Source organism: Carassius gibelio, chromosome B2, assembly GCF_023724105.1.
Source record: "Carassius gibelio isolate Cgi1373 ecotype wild population from Czech Republic chromosome B2, carGib1.2-hapl.c, whole genome shotgun sequence".
NCBI classification, from domain to species: Eukaryota; Metazoa; Chordata; class Actinopteri; order Cypriniformes; family Cyprinidae; genus Carassius; species Carassius gibelio.
In genome coordinates this window covers 8,283,029-8,297,913 of record NC_068397.1, presented here as the reverse complement: position 1 = coordinate 8,297,913, position 14,885 = coordinate 8,283,029, and the positions used below count along the sequence as shown (strand labels likewise).

Genomic DNA, 14,885 nt, shown 5'->3' with positions numbered 1-14,885 from the left:
ACTAATCAGCCTCTGCATCCTCTCTGTATCATCAGGCATTCTAAGCTCACACTTAACTCGGCTCATCCCAACTTTGGGGGTCCTCATTGTCTGGCCTAAATATATGCTAGAGATGGTACCCCCACCCTAAGTTTCTCTGAGTCATCAATTCAAGATGCCCTGATAAACCTGACCATCATCCCATTCCCTCGACCCCTTCATCCTCTTTCTACTCTTCCCCAGTTTCTTAGCTTGTTTGTGGTGTAGTCCTAGCTTGTGAAATGTAAATATCTGCACATCTTTTATAGTGGTACATTTTCAGTGTGTTTTTTTGTATTTGGTTGTCTTTTATCCTGTTCAACACCGAAATCTTTTTTTTTCCTTTTTTTTTTTTTCTCAATTGCCTGAACTGATTTTGATGATTTTAACAACATAACACATGTTTCTGTAGCCTTTGCTTTGACGAAATGTATTTTGTTTATAGCGCTATGTAAATAAAGGTGACTTGTAGCCGTTATCAGGATTGAATTGTTTGGAATTGTTCCTCTTCTCTCCGTGACACTCTCATTCCAACCATTAACCATATTACAACCACAGAATACTCATTCACTTAGCAAGCCACGGAGCTGGCCGGCAAAGCCGATACCACTAAATGCCAAATCTTGCGTATTATGAATCCGGTGAGGCTTCTGGGATGGTGCCGTTTTTTTTTCTCAATTGCCTGAACTGATTTTGATGATTTTAACAACATAACACATGTTTCTGTAGCCTTTGCTTTGACGAAATGTATTTTGTTTATAGCGTTTTATAAATAAAGGTGACTTGTAGCCGTTATCAGGATTGAATTGTTTGGAATTGTTCCTCTTCTCTCCGTGACACTCTCATTCCAACCATTAACCATATTACAACCACAGAATACTCATTCACTTAGCAAGCCACGGAGCTGGCCGGCCAAAGCCGATACCACTAAATGCCAAATCTTGCCTATTATGAATCCGGTGAGGCTTCTGGGATGGTGCCGTTAATTCATCGTGAGCCTCATGCTTTGACGAAATGTATTTTGTTTATAGCGCTATATAAATAAAGGTGACTTGTAGCCGTTATCAGGATTGAATTGTTTGTAATTGTTATTATTGTTCAATTATTTCTTGAATCACTGATTTACTCCTTGAATCTATTAGCAAATTCTAATTAATCTATTAGAATCTAATTAATCTATGAATTAATTAGTCACTGACAAGGTGTTTACATGGATGTAGTTAAAGATACACACTTTTTAGTTTTATCTAATTCAGGTAAGTAAACAGTTAAATACTTAAATTCTGGTTGATACATATAAGACTGAAAACCAATAAATGGTCAGTATTATTATATATATTTTTTATAAAACTATTATAAATAGTTTTATAACTAGTATAATACTATAACACTATATTCTAAGTTCCAGAAACGAGGCCGCTATTAATGACTAATAACTAAACGTGTGACTACTAGTGATAGTATCTACTTAAAAATGTATATGCATTTATAGGTAATTGAAAATTGGTTGCTTTCTTATTCTTTCCTTACAGCTGGGCTCCATTTCTTGTGTTTTTCCTAATAATGAGTCCATCAGATATAACGTACTAATAGCCATTATTGTGTAAATATCATTGTTTTGATTCTTTGTGAAAGTGTAGATTATATATGTAATATAAATACCGATCTGAAAAGTATAGTGCTTCTGCACAAGAATATAGAGGTTAACTCAGGGGTAGGCTACAGGAGCTCCCTCTCACGGCTGTAGACGGTAATTTTTTCTCTTGGTTCATTTCTCTTGGTTCATGTCAAATTAATTTTGATAAATAAGTCGCACCTGACTATAAGTCGCAGGACCAGCCAAACTGTGAAAAAAAGTGTGACTTATTGTACAGAAAATACGGTAATCAGTACACAAAGTGTACAATTAGACATACTAACAGTTAGCACTAAACATTATACACTATGTACACATTTTACATTATGTAGACATATATATACCTAAAAATATGCCAAGGTGCAACAGATTATACATTAACTAGATACAGAAAATATCATGGATGTACACTGTATGGTATCCAGTGGTAGCAGGTAGATTATTGTATTAAATGCAGTGTGTATTTATAGTCCAGTACTGAACTGTTGAAGTTAAAGTGCAGTGTGTGGCATAGCGTGTTGTGGGAGTGTGCTGTAGGGTGTATTAGTTTTTGACTATTAGTCTGATGGCCTGAAAAAGCTATCCTTCAGTCGGCTAGTGTGGGATCGTATGCTGCAGAGACGTCTTCCTGATGGCAGCAGACAGAGCAGTCTGTGGGACGGGTGGCTGGAGTCACTGATGATCCTCCAGGATTTCCTTATAGACCGCCTGGTGTAGATGTCCTGAAGGGAGGGACGCTCACCTCCAACAATGTGGCTGGCAGTTCGCATGACCCTTTTCCTAGCTTTGCGGTTGCCAGCGGTGCTGTTTCCAAACCAGGAAGTGATGCAGCCCGTCAGGCTGTTTACCCACTCCACAGGTGTCTTGTCGATGGTGATAGGTGTGTGTTCTCTGCTCTGTCTCCTGAAATCCACCACCAGCTCCTTGGTCTTGTCGATGTTGACTGAGAGATGGTTCTCCATACACCTTTTTAGTCAGGGTGCTCACCTCCTCTTTGTAGACCATCTCATATTATAATTATGAAAACTGAAACATGTTCCCTATTCTAAAGAAGGAATTTGTTTGTGTATAACATTATCTTAGGGTAGATTCCCTGTTCTACATTTAAAAATGTATGTCTTATTTAATGTCTTATTTTCTCATTGAAAATTATGATAGAGATGAGATGAGCAGAGATGGGACACATGGATTCATTCTTCCTGAGCTCTGCCTCTACCTTCTGACACAGAGAGCAGAAGAGGTGACAGAGGCAGTGCGATCGGCTAAGATGTTCCGGTCTTCAATTACGTGCATATATTGTGCAAAAAGTTGATATAGTTGTGACAGGCCTATATCCTATGCATCCTGACTTAAAATATTATAAAAAGTAGTGTTTTGTTTATGTAATTTAGCATGTAGATAGGAACAATAGCAATTTGCTCAACCATATTTTAGTGAATACAGCCCTTTTATACCATTTGAGAGTAGAAGGTAGGGGAAAAAAATGCACAGAAGAATCATAGGAATGAGTGCCATTGAAAAGCACTTACTTGCATCCTGTTGCCCATTTGTTGAATGGATAGTTGGGGTGGTTTCAACTGAGCTTTCCTGGGAAAGGCAGGGCCCAGATATTTGCATATGAAAACTTCTGGATGGATGAGAGAGAAAGAGGGAACATAAGCGAGAGAGAATGGCTTGGCACTGTGACTGTGGTGGTTGTCAGAGAAACCGAGTGTACTGTCTTGTGTTCACACCTGGATGGAAAATATTTCTCTTAGCACAGAGACTGTAGTGTTCACGTGGAACTAGTGTTGTCACAGTACCAAAATTTCAGTATTCGGTACCGATACCAGTGACAATCCACGGTTCTCGGATTCTCGGTTCTCGGCAAAACACAAAAATATTCTAAAAAACAAAAAAACTAAAAAAAGCTTATCTCTAAAAATAAAAACAATAACATTCTTTATGCTTATTTACAATTATGTTTAAAGTTTTTCTACAAGCAATATAATTATGAAAAAAGTAAACAAGTTTCACCCAAATTTAATTCGTATTTTAATTAATGAAATGTAAACATTTAATTTTTGTTTTTTATATAAATAAAGGGGATTTGCTATTAAAATTTAAACATGAAAGAAATATTGTGATTTATTTCTTTAAAAAAAGTTTTATTAATTTTTTCAACAGTAGTAGCAGTACATACATTGTACTAAATAATAGTAATATTTCTAGCACAATGCCTTTAAGTAAAAATGTACTTTTATTTTGACGGGCTACTTTTATTTTGACACTGGTTTTACTCAAATGAAACGGTAAAATGCTTGTGAAGTGACTCAGAACAGTTCTGTTTATGTTGTTTATGTATCTATGTCCTTATTGAGACGGCAGATGCTGAAATTACTGCAAGCGGCACGCGCTTCAGTCTATGTAGTAAACAAACCATTCATTCATTCACTCAGAGACGCGAAGAACATGCAGGATTCATATTTCAACCAACTTTTGCAGCTTAACATTTACAGATACTGGTCCATACGGAGATTTGATTTGATACATTTATGCTAACTTTGACAAATTCCATGACTGTCCATATTAAAATGTAAGTTTCATTATCAAGACTGGATTTTGAGATTCCGTCCGCGTTTTCTGCTTCGCGGAAATCATAGCGCTGTATGCGTCAAGAACCGGGTTAACCGTGTCCTCAGTACCACCGGTACTTAAATAAACCTGGTACATTTTAATTTTTTTAGTACCTACTTGGTACCGAAGTACCGGGACTTTTGACAACACTAGTGTTGTCATGACACCAAAATTATTGTTTTGATACCGATACCTAGTCAAGAATTGCGGTTTCGATACTTTTCCTGAAAAGGGAATATACACTCTCAAATATCATTGCTGTGCTTTATTTTAAAACCGGGACAACATTCTAATCAAATTACACACACTAATAAATGAACATATGAACAGCAGATATATTAAACATTTGAACAAAATATGAAATATCAAAATATATATAAAATAAATTAGAGCAATGACATTCAAGGTAAAGAAAGAATACATTTAGCAGCATTATCTCAGTTATCACAAGAAACATAAGAGTAATAAATGTATCTTGTCTCTGAACTTTGAATTAAAATATGAACAGCGATTATATTAAACAATGTTTCTGAACTCAGAAGATTAAATGTAAAAAGATAAATATCAATTTAAGCAATGGCATTCAAGTAAAAAAAAAAAAAAGCAAATAAAATTTAGCACCAATATCTCAGAAATTGTAACTTATTCTGTCAGTTGTGCAACCTTTTCTTTTTAAGAGGAGAAAATTCAGCCAGTGAGCCTTAATGAACGTCATCTTTATTAAGCGTCATCTTTTTCTACCAGTTGTGGACCGGCGGCCACAGTAACATTTGTGCTCGCTCATGCAGCCTAGTGATGCGCGGGTTAGGCTTTTTTCCAACCCGCGGGTCCCGCTTTTATGAAATTATTTGGTCCGTCCCAGCCCGCAAATAAAGTAACATTTATTTTCACATTTCTCGTTCACTGAAGTTCACAGCAGCGCGCGAGCACAGTGCTATTAGCAGCGCATATGCAGCTCGTGAACAGCTCTGTGAACTGTTTCATCCTGTCGAAGAGTTACACAAGATGTGACGGAGCATGTGATTTGTTGAACGAGATCGAGAGATCTTCTCATTCATGAAAGAGTTGAATGAACTGATACATCTCGTTTGAATGAAATGAATGAGTATACAGGGTCAGTGAGCCAAGCATGTAAATCTCGATCAGCAATCAGCAGATACAAAGCGCAGTTATAGGTGCTGTGCAGATACGCTCATTTTCATATTTAGCATACAGAATATAACTCCACGTTTAATCCCAGATTAATGTGAATATTATATATGAACTGTCTGACCAAACAATTAAAATGTTAATTATGCAAGAAAACCTCGTGCTTTGTTCATCTGAACAACTTATTTAAACTATTTAATGCGATTATGCACACATTTTAGTAAAGCCAAATCAGTTTAGTAAAGCCACTAATGCAGCCATCTCGCTATAGTGCTTTTTTGCTCCGTGCATGAGGAAAAAACACACAGACGTCCATAGGGAGGCACTGGAAGCGTGCGTTGCACACACCAAAATGAAATAAGTCTCTTACAAATCTGGAACGCAGTCATTCTTTGAAGTATCGATACTAATACATTTAGGAAACGTGACGTTTTTAATTTCCGAGAATCGCGATACTTTTGAAGTATCGGTGCAGCGAGCAACAATAGACAACACTATGTGGAACCAATAGTTTTGTTAGGAGCAAAACATCATATAGAATTTATTCGATGTTTCCTCAATTCACTTAAATGAAGAAATAAAATTAATGAAACATGAACAGTTGCCACAAATTAATATTGTAGGAACTAACAAAATATTATAAAATAATATAATTATCTGGTGAAATTACTTTGTTACTACATTTCTATTGCTTTCCATGTTGAAGAACTTTGCACTGTTTCTATTTTAATGTACTTTTAAGGTTTACAACACATTAAAAGCTTAAATTGTACATTATGAATAATGATGATGCATTTATATTCCGTCACTCAAAGCCGCTCGCACGTGTTTTGCGCATGAACCGCACGCAGCCCAGTATTAAATAGGTTAACTGACCATCTCTTATTGACAGTTAATCGATCATCGTTGACATCCCTAGTGTGAACACATGGAGACTCATATATCAGTGTGCAATGATCTGATTGACTTGAAATTGTAGGATGTATATAGAAACAAACATATCAGTTGGTTAAGACATCAAGTAGGATAATTAAACTTATTTTTTTATTTTTATAATCTGAGTCCAAAAATGACAGAGTGCTTAATGTGTACGTTAGTTTAGGTATGTATACCCTATATCATGATGACTCACAAGTTAAGTATTTGTGCTAAATCTGCACAAATGTTACAGAATTTAATGTATAACACAATTTGTGCAAAGAAACCCACCAGACTAATAAAAATGCGCAGAAAAAAAAAACATTTAAATCAGAGCGAATGGAAAAAAAATTGTTATAAAGTACATGCGTGTACATGTACGTTTCCTTCTCTTTCAACCTTTTAGTCAGCACGCTGACGCCCTCGTCCTGAACGCCTCTCAACTTGCACGTGTCAGTGTTTATAAATATATACTGCTTATAAACAGTTCCGTCGTAATAACGAGTCATAAACACATCCACAGCTGTAAATCCCGGTTTAGTAAGAAAGGTAAGGGTCCACTGAATGAAATCTCATGGAGCACGTTTGGTCCAATGAAGCAAAAACGTTGTTATATGGATCATAATTACTGCATGATCACGGCTATCAAAGTGAACGCGTCTATATGAATAGAGAGAGTGGATTATATACTTTATGGCACATTTGTGTTATTACCACTTGTATAAGTGGTCACATCAGCACTTATTTGCATCGTAATTCATTGTAAATGCTGCATTTCTAGCAATCTCAGGATTTTCTGTAATTGGCAAACAAAGTTAAATCTTTTTGTTTTCTTATTCTTATTTTTCTTACTCAAATTATTTTTATTTTATTTTTCTAGTGCTCAAATAAATCACTTATATGATGTCTAAGTTTCTATTGGGAAATATATTTTCTTATATTTGGGGGGTGGGGGGGGGTCTAGGTATAGTCTCAGAAAAATATTTGCAGGAGTCTCATTTTTCATGTTATCTTATTCAGATTTGAAATAGAAACTCATAAGACATGTGGCTTTCAACCCATTACTTTTCTAGATTGCTCCAGGACTCATTTCATGTATTTTTATATCAAATAAAAAAATATTTAAGTGTGGTAAAAACAAATTCAAGGCACTTCAGTGCTATAACTTTTAATATTTTTGAGCACTATCAAATCTGGTTGATGAAAAGTAAAGCCTAAAGTGTTTTCTTTCCAAAGACATCAAAATTATGTTTGTAACACACTGAAGTAGGAAACTGTTACAATTATAAGTTAGGTAGAGCACTTTCAGCTGTGAGTCCCAAAATGGGGGGAGCTGGCTAACAGGTTAAATAGGTTGTATTTAAATTAGCAGCAGTTCGGCATCAAGCAATTGTTCTTGTGAGTTTTACCTCTTTTCCACACATTGCTTCACTTTTAAATATCTTTTAAAAGCACCGTGCACATTTTGTTTTCACTTTCAAATTAGCAGCAATTCGGCATTGATTCAATCCAAGCAACAACAAAATACATCAATCTCATAGAACTTTTATTAACCAAGAAATAAAAATTTACACCATGCTATAAGCCTAATTTTAAAAAGTAAAAAAAAAAACTTTCGGTCTCCTTAGATAAACCGCAAAAGTCAGCAGGCTTTTCAAAATTCATAATATTGAAAAACAAGCACTGCATTTCATTTCAAAACTAAATTTCTGCCATAGTCTTGTCTTTCTCACTGCACGATGCACTGAGCAGTCACATTCAGTTTTTTAATTGTCGTGTCTGTTCTCTAACTGTACTACATTATTTTTATTACTATAAAAAATATAAACATTGGGGGTTTGGTGCCTCGGTAGGCAAACAACAACCATAGCATCAAGCCTAGTCTAATCCAACACTCATGCGCGAGATGGTGCAAAAGACACGAGACAAGTGCAACTGTCATACACATCTGTCTAGGGCTGTTACTAAGGATTATTTTGGTAATTAAGTAATCAAGCGATTATTCTAATGATAAATTGAGTTATCAGGTTATTCTAATAAAGTTTTTCTGTGGCAACAAAAAAATACCCAAGCAAACAACTGCCTTTAAAATTAGGCAATAACAAATTAAGTTCAAATAAAGTATCAAAGGCAAGTAATCATATGGTTTTATTGAAAAATCTGTTAAATGCATAATGTATTATAAACAATAGAGCTAATGTACATTAGGCATTATAACAAATGACTGCAGAAGGCGGAAACGGCCTGATGATGGTTTTTTCATTTTAATCTAATCCTTGTTTAAAATTGAGTAAACATTTTATTTTATTCAAATGTCATCTTAAACTTTAATATTTGGGCATTTCTTTACGACAGAAATGCTACAGCGACTGTAATTTCTTAAATATGTGGACATCAAACATGTAAACTCAGAGCAAGGGTTTAAACACTTATTTTGAAATTGCCATGAACGTTTAGCATAATGAGAAATATATTGATGTGTTCTCCTGTGATAGATCTGCCACTTCTTCAACCTAATGTGTAAACATGTTATTTTTTCATAGGAAGATTGCACTTTTGTGTAATTCAATAATTAATTTAATATCGGTAGTGAGGTATTCGATTCTGGTTTCGTACTGAAGCCAGAATTCTTGTATAGAGCCATCCCTAGCTGACACAGCTGTTTTGGTATCCTAGTTAAGACTTTGCCTCACAGGCTCAGAAGAGCAAAGACCACTGGTTGGGTGGCCTGAAAAACAGCAGATTGGCCACACATTAAGTCTGTTAAGAGAGAGTACGGAGAGATCAGGAGACACGAGGTGGCAAACAGACTACCGTTTAACCCCCTTTGCATTCATTTATCTAAATGAATGGACTATGGGCTCCCAGATGGCCCTGATTTTTGTCTCTCTCTCTCTTTCTCTCTCAAATGCACTTGCTTGCCGGATTAAAGCCTCTTCATCAAGCAGAGCTGGTGAGCATTCTGATTGGCTTAGAGCCTCATGCCCGCAGCTCACTGGTGAGTGCACTTGACGAGGTAGCCACTGTGTTGTCGGGGGCAACCACTCACTGCAGCAACAGAGACCGGCAGCCTGGACTTAAAAAACAAGGGAAAAGGAAAGAGGGAGAAATTAGAGGGAAAAACATGACAACAAAAACAAGGGATTAGCCTGTGGCATCAGCCAAGCCATCAGGACTCCATATATTAAAAAATAACCTCCCACCGCACACAGATGTTTGTGAAAGGGAGAGAGGGAGGGATGGAGTGTCTCAGATGAAGGAGCACGATTGAAAAGCAGCTCAGCGAGAGAGGATGTGTGATCTCTTTGGTACAACAATAGAATTAGGAAATGCGTATGGATGTGATGGACTTCAACTAATAGTGTGGCATCACACAAATACACACTGACCAGCCATCAGAGAACCAGGAGCAGCAGCTTGTTATGAGGAGCAAAAATCAGCGGTGTCACCTGTGTGCAGAAGAACAGGCCACATCCATGTCTGTTTGAACTGCATAGTGGAGCTGGACTCTTCGTTTGACCTTAAAATGGGGGACACAGCAGAATACCAGCGGCTGCCCAGCGATTGCGATGAGGATAAGGTATTACAGGCAATCCAGATAATTTACCACAGTTTTGTTGGTGTGTAACTTATTTTAATCTTTATCAAATGTTTAGTGTTGTGGTCATAAATTTTATGTCCATTACACATAGCTTATTCAGTCTGTGTACAGTAATAGTGACATGTTCATCGGTTGGTAACCATGCCAGAAATGTGAGTCTGTAAGTGTGTCAGTGTGTCTGTAAGATGGTACAATAACCCACATGTGGTTGAATCATCACGTAGTACTCTGATTAGGTGGTAGCGGGTGCACTAAATTTCCTCAAACTTTGCATACATTAACCAGCCTGTGCTCTACTGTTAATGTCATTCATAAGTCTGATCAACAGCATATGTGTTTACATGGTGCTCAACTGTGCTTGCTATGACTTGATGTAATTTGCGGGCAGTGCTTTTTTATTTTGTGAAGAAATTACTTTTATTCAGAAAATCCACAATAAATTGACTTTTTCAATAGATAGCAAGCAGATTTCAAATTACTATTGCTATTTTGAATTTATAATTCAAAGAATCCTGAAAAAATGTGTCATGGTTTCTAATAATGTATTTGGCCACACAACTTATGATAAGAAATTTCTGTTGAGCACCAAATCGGCATTTTAAAATTAGAGGCTGACATTTTTTGGGGGAATGCTATGGGATGGGAATCAAATCACTATTAATCATGTGATTGGGATGGGACAGGAAAAAATGTCAGGGGAGTGGGCGGGACACAGAATCGAAATAACACTGATACCCAACTTTATATACAAATATACCTTTTATATAAATAATCTATAAACTGTATATTTTAATTTTGAATTAAATTCTAGTTGCCCTGTCACTTTATGCTCTCCTCCTGTTTGCTTTGGTATGGCTGGTTAAGTGAATCACATACACAGTCCGTGATGGACTGATCTTTAACTGGTGGTCTATGCGGTAATACTGTACATCAGGCAGGACATCTAAAAGCCCACCTATTATTCCTCGACCTCAAATATGGCTTTTCATCTGAAAAATGTATGTAGTAACAACTTAACATGGTCACTCAATCTAATATTAACCTTTAGAAATGTGTGCTATTCAAGTGTCTGTGGAAGCTGAACAACAGCTCGCTCGCTTTGGGACAGAGGAAGGTGCCAGTGCACTCACTTGCTCTTAAAATACTCCGTTATTTTTGGTCATACAGATAAAAGAAATAAATAAATCTTTTGAATCTGTAAAGACTCTACGTTTATTTGTGTGCACTCAGAATTACAATGAAACGTTAGGCTTCTGTAAAATAATTAAAGAAGACAGGATGCACTTTCTGCCATCTCGGCCTCTGTGAAGTTGAGCGAGAAACTTCAAAACTCCATGTGATAAATATGTTTACAGAGAGTGAAATGTGTACTTCCAAATTCAAATCGAAAACGTGTGTGTTAGCATGGATGATTTACATGAAATTTAATGTGTGTGCAATGCACACTTGTGAATTGTCTATTGATTATGCTGGCTTTCAGTGCAATAAAATAACAAAAAACCAAATTAGATTTTTATTTAAAGGGTACATAACATACACAGTTTCACCTAATCTCATGTTAATCTTGAGTACCTATAGAGTAGTACTGCAACCTTCATATATCCAGAAAGCCGAGCACCTGGCGGCGTGCCATAGTCGGAGCTATAATACTGATGTTTCGAGTTGTTTCACTTATGCGCTGATTTCCAAAAAAATACAGAAATCTGATGCAATTGTACTTACATGAATGCTCATATAAGGTTCTGCTCTATGTTCCGCTCTTGTCTACGTCATTAGATCCATGATCGAAAAAAAAAAACAGCCGAAACTTGTACCAACCCTAAAGTAAGATTCTCATTCATTCTTCTAAAAAATTTTTTACAACTTTGGCCATGTTTAGCATGAGAATCCATCTCTTTAACACTGTGTACAACTCTGATTACATGAAACACCATTGTACCCTCCCTTTAACTAAAGAGGGCATACTGTAATCTGCACTCTATTTATTTTTTACTGTGACAGATTCTGGCACAGTAAAAAACACAACACGGGAGTGGGAGGGAATTGGAGTTTTTCTTCTGGGATTGGGACGAGATGGGATTTTCCCCCAGGTTTTTTGTGGGATTGGGACATGATGGGATTTTTTTGTGGGAGTGGGATGGGAGAGGTCCACTCCTGTGTCACCTTCTAATTAGAATGATTTCTGAAGTGACTGAATGTGACACTCATTCCCAAACAATTCCCTTATGTGCTTCACTGTGGTATGGGGTTCTTTTCGCAACACAGTATTTGAAGCCTTGTTTAAAGCAACACAAAAATGGTTAAAGTAGAAAGACTGTATGATTCAATTTATGATTGGTTTATGACTGGTAATTTATTTATTTATGACTGGTATGATTTAATTTAGACTAAAAAGTGTACACAACATTTTATGATGAAATGATAAATGAATATTTTAGTTTGATTTAAATACATCTTTTTAAGATGCATATAAAAATATTTCATGTTTTTAGAGTTGTCTGTAGATCTTTTCATGACACCCTGGGGTTCTGTGAATCATCTTAGCTCTGCCTTTAGGGTATATGTTAGTACTTGTTTAGGCTAGGTTAGCATGTAAGCTGTGTGCGTGTGTTAACACTGTTTGTCTGTGTTTGGTGGCATTTCAGTGTCACATTTAGTAAGGATGCACCTATAGGTTTTTGGCAGATTTTAACAAAAAACTATTGGCAAATTCCAATACCGATATTGGTCAATTGTGTAAAGCAGGGGTTAAAAATTTAAATTGATTGGTTCACTCTGAGCAGAGTTGGTATTTGAATGTTTCTTTTCCACCAAGTTTCTTTTCCAAGTCAGGCACGTTGGCACGTGTTGTTGGTACAGTGGAAAGTGCTGCTGCTGCATGTGAAGCACCCCAAGCCAAAACTTTTGGAAGATTCAACAACAGTCCTGGGAGATAAAGGCAGTCAGAGAACTTCACTCTGTAAATGGAGTGGAGAAGTTGGCAGCTCTCACAAACACTAAAGCGTGATTGAGGGCTCCGTTACTCCGCCCCGCTCACAGACAGCAGCGTGTTCGGAGAGACAGCTGTCCTGGAGCTGCCCAGAACGGTGAATGATATTTGTTTGGAAGCATGGATGCAGACAATATAACCAGTTTTCCATCCAACTCATTTGTATTTAGGGATGTCAATATTAGATAATTTCCATGATCGATCGTCGTTTAAATTAATGATCAATTAATAACCTTAATGCTGCAAAATGCGTCTGCAGCGGTATTATTATTATGTGCAAAAGCCACTTGGAAAAAAAGCTTTCTCACCCAAATTAAAGGGGTTTTAGTATGAATAAAATGTTAGTAAATAAGTAATAATGAGCTATATATATATATTACCTGTTTTATATTTAATACTTGGTCAGTTTATTGATTTGTTTGGTTAACTTTGGATACATTTTTTATTTTAATACCGTGCAGTGCACAAAATTAAGATTCGAGAGATGGTTCAAGTCAGTGCTCAATAAATCATAAGTTTAGAAATGTTGTGCATCCACTTATTATTAGTGTTTCATTTTAGCATGCAAATGAAGTGGAAAACTTCAAGATATCGGCCCTAAAAATCGGCAGCACATATCGGCCATCGGCTGACCCTGACCTCTAAACATCGGCATAGGCTATAGAAAATCCCATATCAGTCGATCTCTAATTATTACCATTCTGAAACCGTTGAAAAAAAAAAATACTGGTTAAAAATGTTATTTTTAAAATGTTTTCTTTGGCTTAATAATAATAATAATAATAATAATAATAATAATGAAGGACAGCGTTTTCTTCACTCAAAAAGAAAAGAAAAAAACAGGGTTCTTGATCTGGTAGCCTATCTTGTGCTTATTCATAGCCAATACAGCAGCTTTTTTTCCTTCTTTTGACTAGATATTAAAAGATGTTTGCAGCATGGATAAAAACACTTCTTCTCTAAGCGTTTTGAGAGAAAATTCCCAGCCTAAATTAGTAGGCTATACATTGCAATTGATTATTAGGGATGTAACGATACCATGTTTCAGAACCAATCTGATCTGATACTGAAAATTCGGAGTATCTGCCGATAACGTTCCAATCCGATACCAGTGCAGGTTTTTTTTTTTTTTTTTTTTTTTTAATCAATGTAGTATTGCTATACTTATCTGTGTTGAGCTGATTGTCACCCTTTTGTGTTAAAAACAATCTACTACAACTTAATTTGAATGAAAAATAACAAATCAAAAATATATATAATCATAATGTATGACTAAAAATACTATTATAAACTAGGTTAGTGGATAATTCAGCAGCAAAAGATACTCTAGAAAAATCATGGGTGCACAATAATTGTATAAAATCGAGTGAAACATTTTATTTACAAATAAAAGTGAATAAGTCTACATCGGGTAAAATGTTACACATTGCTCTTTGTATTTTTGTAAAGTAAATGCATTTATATATAAATATATATTATAAAATGTAAAGATTTATTTTAAATGTATAGCACAGTAATGAAGGCCGCAACATATGACAGGTAGGACAACAAGAAAGACTATTAATAATCTTTCATTGGACAGTGGGGAAGATGGGAAGAGATATTGATACATAGTGCATTAAATGTATGCGTTAGTTTGAGTCTTTTCTTTTAAAAGTATTAAATCTCAGTTACTGTGCACTCTTAAAGAGAGTTTCACCATTTTGACTATAGTAACCAAACGCAACATGCAGTTTGATTGTTGAATGGAGGATGACAGACAAGACGCAGCAAGGAGAAGAGTTTATGTGAACTTGAATTTAATGACTTAAATATTCATCTGTACATCACATTGATGTATGTAACAGCTTCAGATCACTTGAAATATAGTGCACAAAAATGTTTAGCTGCTTTATAATGTTTTTGTGCCTTTTGTGGGGCTCAACAATAACACAGAACATTATGCGCACAATATCGGA

At 35.9% G+C, this 14,885-nt stretch overlaps 1 protein-coding gene across 2 annotated transcripts in view; it reads left to right on the top strand.

Annotated features, from left to right (window-relative positions):
• tnk2b (tyrosine kinase, non-receptor, 2b) overlaps positions 1–14,885 on the top strand; it is a 153,579-nt gene that overhangs the window by 67,813 nt on the left and 70,881 nt on the right. The window contains exon 1 of one of the 2 annotated variants that reach the window (XM_052548228.1): positions 9,214–9,917. The exons of the other annotated variant lie outside the window; for it this stretch is intronic. Coding sequence (XP_052404188.1) covers positions 9,864–9,917 — 54 coding nt within the window. The 5' untranslated portion in view covers positions 9,214–9,863. Of the gene's footprint in view, positions 1–9,213; positions 9,918–14,885 lie in introns of those variants that run through there. 2 annotated transcript variants of the gene reach the window in all.